Source organism: Mus pahari, chromosome 3, assembly GCF_900095145.1.
Source record: "Mus pahari chromosome 3, PAHARI_EIJ_v1.1, whole genome shotgun sequence".
In the NCBI taxonomy this organism is placed as follows: domain Eukaryota; kingdom Metazoa; phylum Chordata; class Mammalia; order Rodentia; family Muridae; genus Mus; species Mus pahari.
Window position 1 is genome coordinate 45,496,917 of NC_034592.1, and position 15,459 is coordinate 45,512,375.

Genomic DNA, 15,459 nt, shown 5'->3' on the forward strand with positions numbered 1-15,459 from the left:
AAGTGGATATTAGTCCAGAAACTTAGAATACCCAAGATACATTTTACAAAACACAAGAAAACCAAGAAGGAAGACCATCGCATGGATACTTCATTCCTCCTTAGAATAGGGAACAAAATACCCATGAAAGGATATTGATACAGAGACAAAATTTAGAGCTAAGATGAAAGGATGGACTATCCAGAGACTACCCCACCAGGGGATCCATCCCATCATCAGCCACCAAACCCAGATACTAATGCACATGCCAGCAAGATTCTGCTGAAGGGACCCTGATATAGTGGCCTCTTGTGAGGCTATGCCAGTGCCTGGCAAACACAGAAGTGGATGCTCACAGTCAGCTATTGGATGGAACACAGGGCCCCCAATGGAGGAGCTAGAGAAAGTACCCAAGGAGTTGTAGGGGGCTCCAACCCTATAGGTGGAACAACAATATGAACTAACCAGTACCCCCAGAGCTCGTGTCTCTAGCTGCATATGTAGCAGAAAATGGCCTAGTCGGCCATCATTGGGAAGATATGCCCCTTGGTCATGCAAACTTTATATGACCCAGTACAGGGGAACACCAGGGCCAAGAAGTGGGAGTGGGTGTGTAGGGGAGCAGGGGTGGGGGGGAGGGTATAGGGAACTTTCTGGATAGCATTTGAAATGCAAATAAAGAAAATATCTAATAAAAAAAAAAGAAAAGAAAAACAACAACAAAAAATAGTGGCTGTTTCTTAGGGGGAGGGGATCCCTACCACCGAGCTGCCGGGAGTCTTGGCTGGTGACTTGAAGAGGCCCTTCTCTTCTCACTCTGCGGTTCCTTCCCACACTTTCTAGAGCAGCTACAAATAGCAGATGACTGCTAGACATGGGTCAGCAAGGCTCACCCAATCAGATCCCTCCAAGGAGGTCAACCCTGGTACCAATCTGACTCAGTTGACATCAACATCAGCCTTCACCAAGATGCCCTCTTGCCTAGGTATTCTTCCCCCCCTCCTATTCTGTGGCCCTCAAAAGCCTTCTTAGAGCATCTGCTAATAGTTCTGTTGGTCTAGGAAAATATCTTTTGTGTCTATAGTACTCATCCTAACATAATCCACAAGCAATCTTACCCATAATTTTCAAAGAGCTTAAAAGGTTTATTAAATGGAAAAGTACTTTTAACCTAATTACTTTGATGACTTTGCCTACTGAATAGTGGCACAAGACTGTAGCTGTCCACAATGTGTCAACAGCAGACATTTACTGAAATGCTTTTCAAATACAACAAGCACATACTAAGCTGTACACTGTTATAAATAAATATAGCAGCAGAAGTATTTGTGGTATTTGGTTCATTTTTACAAATTGCATGAGTGTATTAATTAGTTGCTATTTTAATGACATTAAAAACCACTTAAATGTATGGGGTGACTATAAAATATTTAACGCAGATGAGTAAGCCCTGTGCAGTGGTGACATCCATTTTGACCTTGCAGTTGATTCGGGAAGCTTCCCATCTCAACTGTCTTTCTCTATTTACCAAAATTACACAAGTTGTAAGTCATTTCTCTAGTACACAAAAAGTGAAAATGAAATAACATGCTGAAAGGAAATGGCGTGTTAAATATCATAATATTATCATTTCTAGAATATTTATAGCGGCCTCCAGAGAGGCAGGCGTGTCTTAAGGCAAATACGTGTGCAGAAATAACAGCATAACCAAGAGGTTGCTATCTGAGAGGGAAGGGAGAAGATTTGCCGCTGCATGCAGACCTACACATGCATGTGCACATACACACATGCACGCACGCGAGCATGTGCGCTCGTGCACACACACCCACACCCACACACCCACCCACACACACACACACACACACACACACACAGTAAAATCCAAAAGGAGCGAATGCTCAAGCAGAGCAGTTGCCACATATTACTAAAGCAGTCATTTTTTTTTAGAAACACGGCCTTTTAGATTCTAAAATATAAAATCACATTCAACATATGCATGTTCCTAAACTAAAACTTGGACATTTGTCTCTCTTGATCAAACCTTCATTTTTCTGTCTTATTACAGAAGCATGTGTGTAAAATAACTGAGACCGAGTTAGCTTTTACCTGCCAAAGTTCTTGTTAGCGTTAACCCCTTCCCTGGTGATTGTGATAACAAACATACTTGGTTGCATGGCTAATTAAAAAAAGAATCCCTTATCTACTTTCTAAAATCGAAAACTGTTTAATATTTGAAGGTTCCTAGAGAAAACATTAAAATTACCCTAAACGTTTGTAATTAGAAATGTCTCCTAGAGGTGCCCAAAAGCTCAGGAGTTATGAGCAATGGCGAGGATTCAGGTTTGATTCCCAGCAGGCAGATGTCCACTCACAACCATTTGTAGCTCTAATTCCCTGAGATCTGATGCCCTCTTCTGGCCTCTGTGGGCACCGGGCATATAAGTGCAGACAAAATGCCCATAACAGTAAGAATATATTTATTAAAAAAATAACTTGGACAAAAATATTTGTGAGCTATTTACCATTTCTATCTTATAGGTCTATCCAAATTTTATAATTAAAAGTGTTTTGCAACTTCTGTCTTCATTAGAGCATGCCCAGACTTCCCAATTTACATATTTATGCAGCATTCCTGACACATCAGGACTCTATGCAGAGGATAAGACATGTGACATTTAGCTTCCATTCATTGTCCTCTGCCTATGAACACTGAAATCCATACACATCATTTCAGTATGTCTTTCTTTCTTTCTTTCTTTCTTTCTTTCTTTCTTTCTTTCTTTCTTTCTTTCTTTCTTTCTTTCTTTTTTTTCAAGACAGGGTTTCTCTCTATAGCCCTGGCTGTCCTGGAACTCACTTTGTAGACCAGGCTGGCCTCGAACTCAGAAATCCGCCTGCCTCTGCTTCTGCCTCCCCAGTGCTGGGATTAAAGGCATTCGCCACCACCGCCCAGCTCAGTATGATTTTCTAAAAGGTGATACGAAACAGGTCATTCATAAAACAGAGAGCACTAAGCTGGGAAAGTTCAGTTTGTCCTTGGTTGAATTCTCCTAAATCTCATGTGTTTGAGTCATTCCAAAAGCCTATGTTGACTCTCTACTCACTAAGATACTCACTAGGCTACCGCTTCTCATCATGGGGAAGACCTCAGATAATGACAACACCTTAACTCGGTATCAGCATGAAGCAACATACTTGGGCCCACTAACGAGGCAGCAATCCACAGACACTGATAGAAACTCCAAACCCATTGTACCTGGCGAAGGCAATAAAGCCATCCCAAATTGGGGGGGGGGGGGCAAATCCCAGCTGGTGATAAAATTCCACAAATCCTGCAAGCTCTAACACTGAGACACTGGCAGATATTGCCAATATTGAGAAGAGCTGTAGAAGTTACACACACACTTACTCAACTAAAACCAATCCCAATGTAGCCTGTCTGATCATCACCCTGGAAAGATCATCAGGAGAAAGGCGTACCACCAAAGTTACCCTGCACACCTGGTAGAAGCAACTGGTCAGATGCACACATGTTAACACAGGGGCACAGAAATATGAAACAAGGTGACACACGTGGCATCTCTAAGGAACACAATGACTCACTAGCAAGCGACATAGAAGAACTGCCTGAAAAAGAATTCAAAATATACACAACTCAATGAATTACAAAAGTAATTTAGAATGTGAATATGACATTCAGCAAAGAGTTAGCTTAAGAAAGAACCAGTCAGTAAGGAAAATGCCACAATGAAATCTTCACTTTGTATGCTAATTACAAAAATAAATAAATAAGAGTAACTGTATGAAGTAATATATTTGCTAATAAGCTGTATTAAAGTACTCCATGATATATATATACATATATATATATATATCAAAACAACATGCAACACAATATGAACTTAATAACTATCAAATTTTAATTCAAATAAATACAACAAAAATCCTATTAGAAATCTTGGCGCTAAAGACTCAATAAATACAGTTAAAATACAGTGAGAACAGCAGAATTCATCAAGCATAAGAAAATGCCTCTGAGTTTAAAGACAGGTATCTTAAAAATAATTCAGACATTTCTTTTTAAAAATAAAAGGAAAAGCAATATAAATTACAAAGAATGAGAAAGCCTTTGAGGCTTATGTGACACCATTAAGTGAGCAAACCTTGACATTATGGGTATTCCAGAAGAAGAGAGAATCTACTTGGCAAAATAACTGCCAGCTTACAAAAGATGGACCTGTAGGTCCAGGAAGCTCAAAAGGTCCCTACTATATTTGACCAAAAGACATACTCTCTGAGAACTCTTCTGGACATGCTGTCAGAAGAACAAGGTAGGGGCTGGAGAGATTGCTCAGTCAAGTGCCTGCTGCACAGCATAATAACTCCAGTACCACACAAGGTCCAGGCACTCACTCAAAATCCCAGCACTAGAGGGAGGCTGTGGAGACAGGCAGAGTCCTGGCCTCACTGGCCAACCAGTCTAGCTTAGTTGGTAAGCTCCACACCATTGAGAGTCTGTCTCAAAAGAAGTAAACGCCATTCTTGAGGATAGCACTGAGGTCATCTAGCCTCCACACAAATCTGCACACACATGTGCATGCACCTATGCATATATACACATGCATTTTTTAAAGTACAACAGGATTCTAAAAGCAGTAAAAGAAAAAGAAAAAAACATAAATAGCAAAACAAAAGAAAAAACAAAACTTCATTAAGCTGAGAGCAGACTTCTCCATAGAAACTTTACAAGCCAAGAGAGAACTGCATGAGATATTCAAAACCCTGATCAAACAGCAGAGTTGAACTCAGCATGCTATACACAGCAAAACTCATTTCAAAAATAGAGGAGAAATACAAAGTGTTTCGAAACAAACACTGAGAAGATCCATCACTACCAGGCTGGCCTTGCAAGAAGCACTCAAGGTGTCCTACACAGATATGAAGGGGGTCCGTTACCATCACAAAAGCATGGGAAGGAGAAGAGTCCATGACAGAGGAGATGCAAAGGAGAAAAGTGGAAGAGAATCAGACTCCACTAACACTGAAAATAGACCCACACAGGAACAAGAGAGAAAGGAAAAACACTTGCAAAACAACATGAGGGAAAAAAAAATATCTAAATCGTGGTGAATGTATGTATCAAAAATAACCTTGGTTGCAAATGAATTAAGATCCTGTAGTAAAAATAAAACATAGATTGGGGATGAGGAGATGAACTGAGTTCAGATCCCTAATAGCCATGTAAAAAGCCAGGCATGATGGTACACTGGGGAAATAGAAACAAGCATATTCTTGGAGCTTCCTGGCCAGCCAGACTAGGCAAACCAGTGAGCAACAGGTTCAGTGAGAGACACTGTCTCAAAAACAGTAATATGGATAGGAATGAGGAAAGCACTGGATGTCAACCTCTAGCCTCCATACTATGCACACACATACACACACACAGACACACACACACACAGACACACACACACACACCAGCATGCACATATGCACACATGCATGAACATGTATACTCATGTGACAAACACACATGCAAATAATTTTTTAAAAATCACTATAGACTGGCTACATGAGAAAAATTAATGAGACCTAGCCACACGTATGGAACTCAGTTTGTAAGTAAGAATACATAGAAATTGAATGTAAAGGAACAGGAACAGATTCATCACACAATTTGAAATCCAAAGTAACTGCTACCACTACTATTATCAGATAAAATGGAGACTTTGAGTTAAATATTGTCACAATTTAGTGACAGAGTAACAGATTCAACAATTATAACGATATTGGCATCCAATGCTGGAAGATCCAATTATAATGAAATAAACATAATTGAATTTAAAATTAGAAAGATTTTAAATTAATAACCTACTAACCCAACTCAAGGAACAAGAAATGTGAAATCAAACCAAATCCAGAATTAATAAAAAGAAAGATATTACAAAAGCCAGAACAGAAAGGAAAAAAATGAAAAGGAGACAAAACTATGAAAGACTAATGAAATTAAAGACAAGCTAAATTGACAAACTTATTTATAGGAAAAAGAGAACATTCCAATAAAGAAAATCAAACATTAAAAAAGTCACAGCTAACACCAAAAAAAAAATACAAAAATTAATAAAAGACTATGTACAAAATAACTGGAAAATCTAGCCTTAATACATACATGTGTGGATATGTATATGTGTAAAACCTATTGCCCTAGTTTGTTTCTCTGTGGCTGTGATAAACGCCATGACCAAAGCAACCTGGGGGTGGATATTTTTGGCTGCCACTTTCAGGCCAGAATCTATCCGTAAGGAAAGCAAGGGCAGACAGCAAATCTTTGCAGAGGTGGAAGCAGGAAGCAGGAAGCAGGAAGCAGGAAGTAGGAAGCAGGAAGCAGGAGGCAGGATGGAAAGCTGCTCATTGGCTCACTCCCTCTCTGGTTTCTGCTTCTCCCCTAGCTTTCTCAAAGCCTAGGCCCAATGCCGAGGGAGGGCCCTCACAGCAGGCTGAGCCCTCCTGCATCAATTAGCAGTTAAGAAAATGATTCACAGCCGTGCCAGAGACCACGCCCATTGAGACAAGTTTTCAGGTGAGGTTCCCTCTTTGCAGAGACTCTGAAGCAGTCAAGTGGACAGCCGAGGCTCAGTACTACCCTGAACATTGACATTCTGTCCATTGCCGTGCTGTAAATGAAATGGGAGGGTACTGAGTAAAATCGGTAAGGCACAGGGAGACCAACACTACTTGATATCACTTATATATAAAAGCTAAACGTTTGCCTCCAGGAAGCAGAAAGAACAGTGGTTACCAGGGCTAGGGAGGGTATACGTAAAGGCAGCTTAGAGAGAGGATGGTCAACTCTTGAAGGTATGAATTGGAACGGAAACAAAGTTTTAATTTTCTAGAGCACTATGGGGGAGTGATGACTGACAAGAAATAATCAAATATTTCAAATTGCTAGGAGAGGGGATTTTATTGCTCCACACTCAGAAGAATCATAAAGGTAGAGAGTGATGGAAATGCCAAGTACCAGTGTATATGTGTGTGTGTGGTATGATGTGTGTGTGTGTGTGTGTATTAATGTTTCACACTACATAAGTATACACAATTGTTACATGCCAGTTAAGAGTGAAAAGGGTTTTGCTCACTCATTCGTCTATTTGCTTTGTTTTGTCTTTTGATCAGGTGTAGCCATTAAGGATGCTAACAATAAAGCCTGCTTAGGGACTAGAGATCTGACTCAGAGGTTAAGAGCTAACTATTGCAGAGGACTCCAGTTTGGTTCTGTGCACCCACATCAGGTTAATAACAACCACCTGTAACCCCAAATCCAAGGGACTGCACACCCTCTTTAGGCTTCCTTAAACACCTACACTCATGTGCACCCACACACATATGCACAACCAAATCTTTTTTAAGGACTGTTGAATTAAAGACATAACAAATGTTTTTATATTTTATAAGTACTGACATGCAAATAAACAAAATCCAACGAAGTAAACTCAAAGAAAACAATGTGGCATGTTGCATAAAACTTAGACCCTGGGGCTAGAGAGATGGCTCAGTAGTTAAGCGCATTTGATGCTCTTGCAGAGGACACAAGTTCAGTTTCAAGCACCCATATCAAGCAGCTCACAAATGCGGATAGCTCCAGTTCCACGGGATCTGAAGCCCTTTTCTGTCCTCCACAGGCGTGAAACAGCACATACATGCACACATACACACATGCACACAGACTCATGTGTGTCTATATAAGTAAAAAAATCTGTTTAAATCTTTTAAAGGGGAGATTCATGATCTTTTGATAGGATGCATTCTGCTATAGGCAAAAAAATTAAAATGAATATTTTATTCTTCTACCACAACCAAAGCTAGTTTAGTAATTGCTAAATGCGTTTTCTGGTAGTAGCTAACATTGTTATAAACCAGTAATTTTCACACAAATTTTCTTTTAAAATAGTGCTGCTAAAGCTATATGGCAAACAGAAAGTTATGTGCAGTGATTACCCATCCTCCAAAAGATGCAAATGTCAGCAGTGAGTGGGGATGTCCCCATGGACTGCACCAAGGGAGGTGGCGATTGCAGTGGCCAATGCTGGCTGCCTGGGTCGGCTAGCCGGTGGGACTCAGCAGACCCTTGAAGAGCAGAGGACTAAGCTACTTCCTTGGAACCTCTCCCTTTGTTAATCACTTTGGGCACACAACCAACAGCAGTCCACATGCAGAGCTTGAGCCTGGTCATGCTGGGGCACTGAACCTTCCCAACAGTTCTGGGAGTACACTTTCTGGACAAAATGCCCAGTGGTAGTTAAACTGTAATGTTTTAACTTGTGGCTTTGTTTGTCAGTGAACCCATGCCATCTCTGGTTTGCTATTGCCCTGCTTTCTTCTCACTGTGTTTCTCGGGAGAAGACACATGCACAGGCATCTGTTTGCTTAAACTTTTATGAGGCCATGTTGTCTTCTGGCACTGACTTGTCCCAGTTTATCCTTAGTGGCAATGGAGAATGCTGTTTGCTTTGGCAAGGGGAAATGTGTGTGTTTCTCTTTTTACTGAAGGACACTGATAGAGGTGTACTGTGTTGGTAAACATGGGAACACGAGGAAAGATCATGAACAGGACCCTGGCGATGTGCCCTTCGGACAGCAATCTATAAGGCCTTATCATTAAGTCTAGTGATGAAACAAATGGTGAAGCATGTTATAATTCGTGCTGGCCTTGGTACGAGACTAAGATGCCAGCATATGGGAAGTAGGGATCAGGAGCACAGGATCACATGCTTTCGTGAGCTGGAGGTCAGCCAGGTATGTAGAGTCAGTCTTAAAACAAACAAAAGGGAGGGGAGGGGAGGGGAGGGGAGGGGCGGAGAGGGGCAGAGAGGAGAGGAGAGGAGAGGAGAGGAGAGGAGAGGAGAGGAGAGGAGAGGAGGAGAGGAGTAACTTAAAAGGAGAAGGAAAAGAAAATATAATGGGTTGATTTTTCTGGAAGGAAATATAACAATATTCTTAACACAACAACATTCTTTGATTCAGAAATCTCCATTTCTGAAGTCCAACTGAAGAAAATAATCACAGAGTTACAAAACAAACAGTGGCAAGTCAGCCATTTCAAAGTTTCTAAAAGAACAGCAGAACAAACGTGAGGAGCCTGAACAGAACAGCAGCAGGTCGGACAGGAGCTAGGGAAGCAGTGGATATGCTTATACTGATTCCCTTTTCTTAAACAAAAGTGTTACTCTAGGGTCTCTCTTGGATTTATAGTAACTTCATTTCTTCTCTTTGCCTATCTCTATTTTTAAATTTTTCTGTAATGTAATTATTTCTGAATTCAGAGACAAATACACAAACTGAAATGTTCACAGAGCACTAAAGCGACACCTTGAACGGTGCTAACAAAATATGATGAATCGAAATAATTAAGTTGAAAAGCATGATCCTAGAGCACTGGCTATTTTGTGAGAGCTCACTGCTAAAACAGTCAGATTCAGATCTCAGAATATTAATTATGAGCCAACAGTACAAAATTTAACATACCTATCAACAATAAATTATAAATCACTTGTGATCTTGCTGCCATCATCTACATATTGGCTTCATCTCTGAAGCAACTGAATGGACCAATCACACAATTTTGTCTCAGCTATATGATTAATTCATCTAAATATAAGGATATTAAAGCTGCAATATCTTTTGAGTCTAAAAGATGCAATTAAACTTGCCTTCCTGTTCTTAATGACACACAAACCTAATTCACCACAGCAGAATCCAAAGTGTTTTGCCATGATGGATGAAGGGTGAGGCTCCACTGTACTCAGATTGTTTTTGTAGTGTGTTTTGGTAAGTTAGACCATCCTTTAAAGCTGTGCCATCCAAGATGCTAGCCACCAGGCTCACGTGTGTGGCTGGATGTGTCTGTGTTAATGCAGTCTGGGTTATGAGCATGCTTGACAAGCTATATGAAAAAGGAGCGTGTATAATGGCTCATCAGTAGTTCTCAAATATATGTTGCATGTTGCAATTATAATATTTTGGAAATACTCATTGCAATGTATTTGAAAATTATCATCTTTTTCTTTTTAACTTTTTTGTGCAACTGGTTAAAAAAACTAATTACATATGTGGCTCACATATTTTCATTAAACATCTCCGATCTAGGACTCAAAATGGTTGACCAGCTTCCTGCCATGTGTAAATACCTTTCTTATTTAGACGGACAGAAAGGACCTCACCTATTGAATTACTAAGGGCTCCAAACTAGGGAAATGGCCTTCCTTTCCCTGAACAGCATTGATCTAATGTATAAATCAGCTTCCTTTGTCCCTTTTTTCTTCCGTCCCTTGAGACCGGGTGGCTGTGTGGTCCAGGCAGGTCTCAAGTTCATGGTCTTTTCCTTTCTGCCTCCCAAGAGACAAGCTTACAAATGAGAGTCTCAACTGACAAAACACAGTCATTAAAATGAGATAATCCAAGGATTAAGGTCATGGGTACTTGTCATATCATGCAAGAGGTACTCATTAAATATCAATGATCTATTGAACTTTTAACTTAAAATTCTAAACCTGTGATTTGCCTTAGAAAATAAGAACCAAAAATGTTTATAATTTCACTACCTGGGGTGACTATGGTTGTTGTTTATTTGAATGACTTGGTTTCCAGTCTTTCTGCTGTGTTTGTACAGATGTATATGTCATACTTTAAGAAACAGCAAGAGAATTTACATTATATAACCTACTTTGTGACCTGCTTTGTACTTACATAACACATGTCACAGCTATTTGTATCATTAAAAAATCCCTATGGATTAGAATTAGTGTCGCAATGTGCTGAATGGACAGAGCATGCCAGATGTTCCTGCTGTCTAATGCATTGCTGTTTAGGTAATGTCTTAGCTTGCTTTCCATTGCTGTGGTAAGCATCATGGCCGAAAGCCACTTGGTGAAAAAAAAAAAAAAAGGTTATTTCATCTTACAATTTATAAACTGTCATAAAGGGAAGCCAAAGAACCTGGAGGGAAGGACTGATGTCGACACCATTGAGGAGTTCTGCTTACCCAATAGACTTACTCTCCATAGTGTGGTCAGCCTGCTTTCTTATAGAACCCAGGACTACCCTCAGGGGTGGCACTACCCACAATGAGACAGGCACTCCCTCATCCCTCATTAATAATAATAAAAAGTGTCCCCACAGACATGCCCACAGGCCAATGTAATGGTGGCAATTCCTCAATGGGGTCCCTTTCCCATGATGATGTTAGCTTGTGTCAAGTTCACAAAACACTAACTAACCAACACAGGAAATCTTGAAGATTTTGCTATCAATGGGAAGAGAAAAATTAATAATGAATACACTTGAATTGAAATTTATTTCAATTTTGAGCCAAGGTTCCTTACTGCACATGAAGTTCACCAGTTATCTAAGATTAGCTGGCTCTAGGCACTAGGTATCATCCCGTCTCCACTTCCCCAATGCGAGGATTTCAGATGTCTGACCATAGTTGCCTTTTTATGTGGTTGCTCAGGATCTGAGTTCAGGTCCCCATGCCTATCTTATATAGTCATTTTCCTGACTGAATCATGTTCCTGGCCCCATAGGTTTCTGGTGCCATCACCATCTTTGACAAATTATCACGTGGCTTTGAGAAATGTCACATGCTGATTATATGGAAATAGCTATTTCCCTCATACTGTTTTTAACCCTGGGTAAAATTATTGTCTGTTTGCCATTCTCATAAGGTAGGTATTTGAGTTTTGTTTTCTTTTCCATTTCTTTGATAAGTAGAGAGGGTCATACATTTCTGACTCATTTGTTTTTTGAATGACAGCTGAGAAGTCCCAGACCACTGTGACATCTTATCCTCCAGCATCTGAATCACATCACCTGTCCCCACCTTAGTTCTGACGTACATGAATCGCCCAGTGTTTACTCTAAGCCTTCTCAATCCCTGAACATATCTCTCCTTCCCTCTCTCCCTCCCCTCCCCATCTCTTTCCTCCCTCCCTCCTCCCTTCCTTCCCCTTCTCCTAAAGTTACTAGATTATCCACATGAGCATTAAATACATTGCTTTTACACCTATTTGAAGGAAAATTAAAACATAAGAGAGTGGAGAGCGCAACAGCAAAAAGAGACCCTGCTGCTCTCCTTGGCAGACAAAAATTGTCAAGTTGTCCACTTTCATTCTCTTCTATCCTTCTCTACCCTCTCAAACCCACTCCAACTAGCCATTAACATCCTCTTTGCCAATGAAAATGGCTGCCAGCTATCTCCCTTTAGAGCCAGTTATTAATCATTGGCATATGCAGCATTCATTCAGTGGTTCATCATCTCCTTTACAAGTAGTACAGGCTGCTTTTTCTTCGTCTGTCTTTTCTCTCTGACTCTCTGCATCTATCATCTGCCCATCTATCATCTATTTATCATTTATCTATCTATACTCACCCATATCTATTTATCATCTATTGATCTATCATCTATTTATCTATTTTTCATCTATCTGTCTGTCTGTCTTTTGTTGCTTTTCTCTCTTTTCCTTTCTCTGACACTGCCCTGCTCACAGGTCTGGGGAGGAGTTTTGGACTCATTTCCTTCCTGGATCATTGCTTTGGTCACCATATACAATCTCATGTAAAATGACTGACAAAGTAAAACTCTCGACCAGATCTTCTTCCTGAACTCTGAACTCACAAAGCCCAAAATGGCTGCCCCAAACTCAGCATAACTTCCCACCCCCAACTAGATAGCCTGCCCACTCCCATTCTCTTAGACACCCAATCCAAATAAGCCAGGTGCAGCAGGCAACTCCTACTGCAGTTCCCTAGGCTTTTACGTTTGTGATTCTACTAGCAGATGCCTTGGCTCTACCATCAAATGGTGTCCAAGAGCTCAAGGCTTCCCAGCACCATGTCATCAGCTAATGTGTTTGGCAAAAAACTAACCAGCACAGTAGTCTTGAGGATTTTGCTACCAATGTGAAGAGAAAAATTAATATCTAACAGCACTGAAGTCAAATACTTATTTCACTTTAATGATTTTTTCCCTTGATGTTATTTCTGAAGAGACAAATATTATTCCCCAAATATAAAGATTCTCTCTGTGTGCACACACATGGAGACCAGAGTCGAAGACATCTATCACTTGTCCACCTCATATGACAGGCTATAAATAGTCCTTGCAAAGTGGATACACCCTCAGCCAGGCATCCTAGCAGAGGCCTTTAATCCCATCATGTAGTAGAAAAAGGCAGATGGATCTCTGTGATTTCAAGGCCAGCCTGCTCTACATAGTGAGTTCCCAAACAGCCCGAGCTACATAGTGAAACCTGATTTAAAATACCAAAACTAAACTAAACTAACAATAAATAAATAAATAATGTGTGCACTTCCACACATGTGCACATACTCAGACCACAAGAATTCTCTAAGACCCAATTATGAGAAGCATAAAGGAAAATAGTCATACTATAGCGAATCAAGATCCTGATAAACTGGAAGTTCAGTTAGTATTGTAATTAGGTATGTCGTTCACTCTGCTAATTAGAGAGGGTATTTATGCCTTTGTGCTCGTAGCTGCAGATGACCACTGCAAACCACTTCTAAATTCAAGTTATCGTCCCTCCTCCAAGAAACCACCCCTGAAAACTCACTGGACTTGACCGTCTTAGTCACTGCCACAATGTCCCTCTCTTCTTCACTTACTGTCTGTATGTAAGTAATATTTGCTTAGGGCACATACAAATATTTCTTTCCCCATAATACTGCCAGTTGTCTAAGAGGCAAGGCCAACTTCTAGACTAATCTAGAACCTCTTTCACAAAAGCTTAATAGAGATCACTGTCTAGTAGGAATTTTCCAATAGAGTCATCAAAACACATAAGCATTTATATTAGAAGCATTGTGGGTAATATACAGACTATTCCTGTGATTTATGAACCCTTCTGTCTTTTCTATAACAGAGATCTACCTGCCTCTGCTTTCCAAGGTCTAGAACTAAAGGTGTGCACTACCATACCAGGCCCAATGAAACTCTTACAAGCCTTGGTATCAAGGAAATATTTTGAAAGCAAGAAATAGCAAAGTAAACATACAACATTCTTTCCAGCTGAGTATATGGTGCATGTCTGTAACTCCAGTTCTTGGGAGACTAAGACCATAGGTCTGAGACCTGAGGACACTGCAAGCCACTGCCAAGCCAGCACATGGTACAGAGTGAGACCCTGTCTCAAACACCAGCAGCCAGAGGATTCTTACTGTAAGAGAACTTACCAAGTATATACAAGGCCCTGGGTTATATCCCCAGCATCATAATAAAGTAAGATAAGAAAGTAAAATAAGACCCATTCTTTTTATTGAACAACCTAGGCCAAACCTATATTGACCATATTGCAATCGCATGTAACTAGAAGACAGTAAAATCAGAAGTCTAGTGACCCTTAACACAAATTCGAACGCAGTCCTTTAAGAGTCAAGGAGTTATATTTGATCACCTGCGTATGTCTTCTAATTGCAGATCAAAATCTTCAAGTTTTTCTTGATATTTCTCTGTAAAGTTACAGAACTCATTAAGGATTGACGATTTCAGATCAGGGTATGGGCAGTCCAACGTGACTAACTCCATGGGCTGTTCACTGAGCAAGTTAGCTTTTTCTTCTGAAGAGTGATCTAGTAACTAAAGAAATGGTTATTTTATTTAACAAAAACGCAAAGTGGGTGACCAAGTAAAATCAGCAGTCGCGTCCCACTTACCTTCACGCTCGAGTTCAAAAGGTCTTCCTCTAAGTGCCGTTGCTCCTGATGAAGTCTTTCAAAGGCAGCCTTGGATTGTTTCTTGACAAAGTCAACCTAGAGGGACAGAGCATGTGGACAGGAAGCACGTAAGTGGCCGCAACGCACCCAAGATTATTTCTACTGAAAGGCACCGTCTCAGAAGCCAGTAGGGAGTGAAAAGTTCAAGGAGGGAAAAATCCCTTGGAAGATCTGTGAAGGAAAGAGCAGCCAGACAGGCAAGGCTCCGCCCACAAGCAAGCCTCAGTGAGAGACCCAGACCTTTTACCAAAACAGGTCTCATGCAAGGGTCCCAGCAAGCTCTGCTCTCAGGTTTGAATTGTTGATGGTAAGATTTCAATCACGCCTTCACTCTCAAGCATCTTTGCGATGAGTCTACAGCTAGGCATAGCTACAACTTTTTATTATCCATGAAAGAAGTATAGCATTATAGCATAGCTGACAGGTAGAGGGGATGGAAGTTGAGACCCTACACCTAGCATAACAAACTAGCAAGCCAAGGACACACAGAGGCATGCAGAGGAGGAAAGAGGTGTGAACCCAGGGCGGCCGGTTAGGAACGACTGAGACTTCTCTAGTCAGCAAAGAACTAAAGGGCAGATGGGGCCATCAGCCTGACAGAGGAAAGAGCTGGCCTCGGAGCTCTGAGACAGGAGTAGGTCTGACATGTGAAAGGCACCTATAGGACCAACCACATAATGATATGGGACA

General features: G+C 40.7%; 1 protein-coding gene across 2 annotated transcripts in view; it reads right to left on the reverse strand.

Moving 5' to 3' along the window:
- Window positions 1-15,459, reverse strand: part of LOC110318749 (coiled-coil domain-containing protein 148) — a 187,978-nt gene that overhangs the window by 79,750 nt on the left and 92,769 nt on the right. Inside the window, exons 7-8 of one of the 2 annotated variants that reach the window (XM_029536793.1) lie at window positions 14,710-14,805; window positions 14,451-14,632 (exon numbers count right to left, since the gene is read on the reverse strand). In XM_029536793.1, coding sequence (XP_029392653.1) covers window positions 14,451-14,632; window positions 14,710-14,805 — 278 coding nt within the window. Of the gene's footprint in view, window positions 1-14,446; window positions 14,633-14,709; window positions 14,806-15,459 lie in introns of those variants that run through there. The other variant, XM_029536794.1, reaches the window with a different exon arrangement.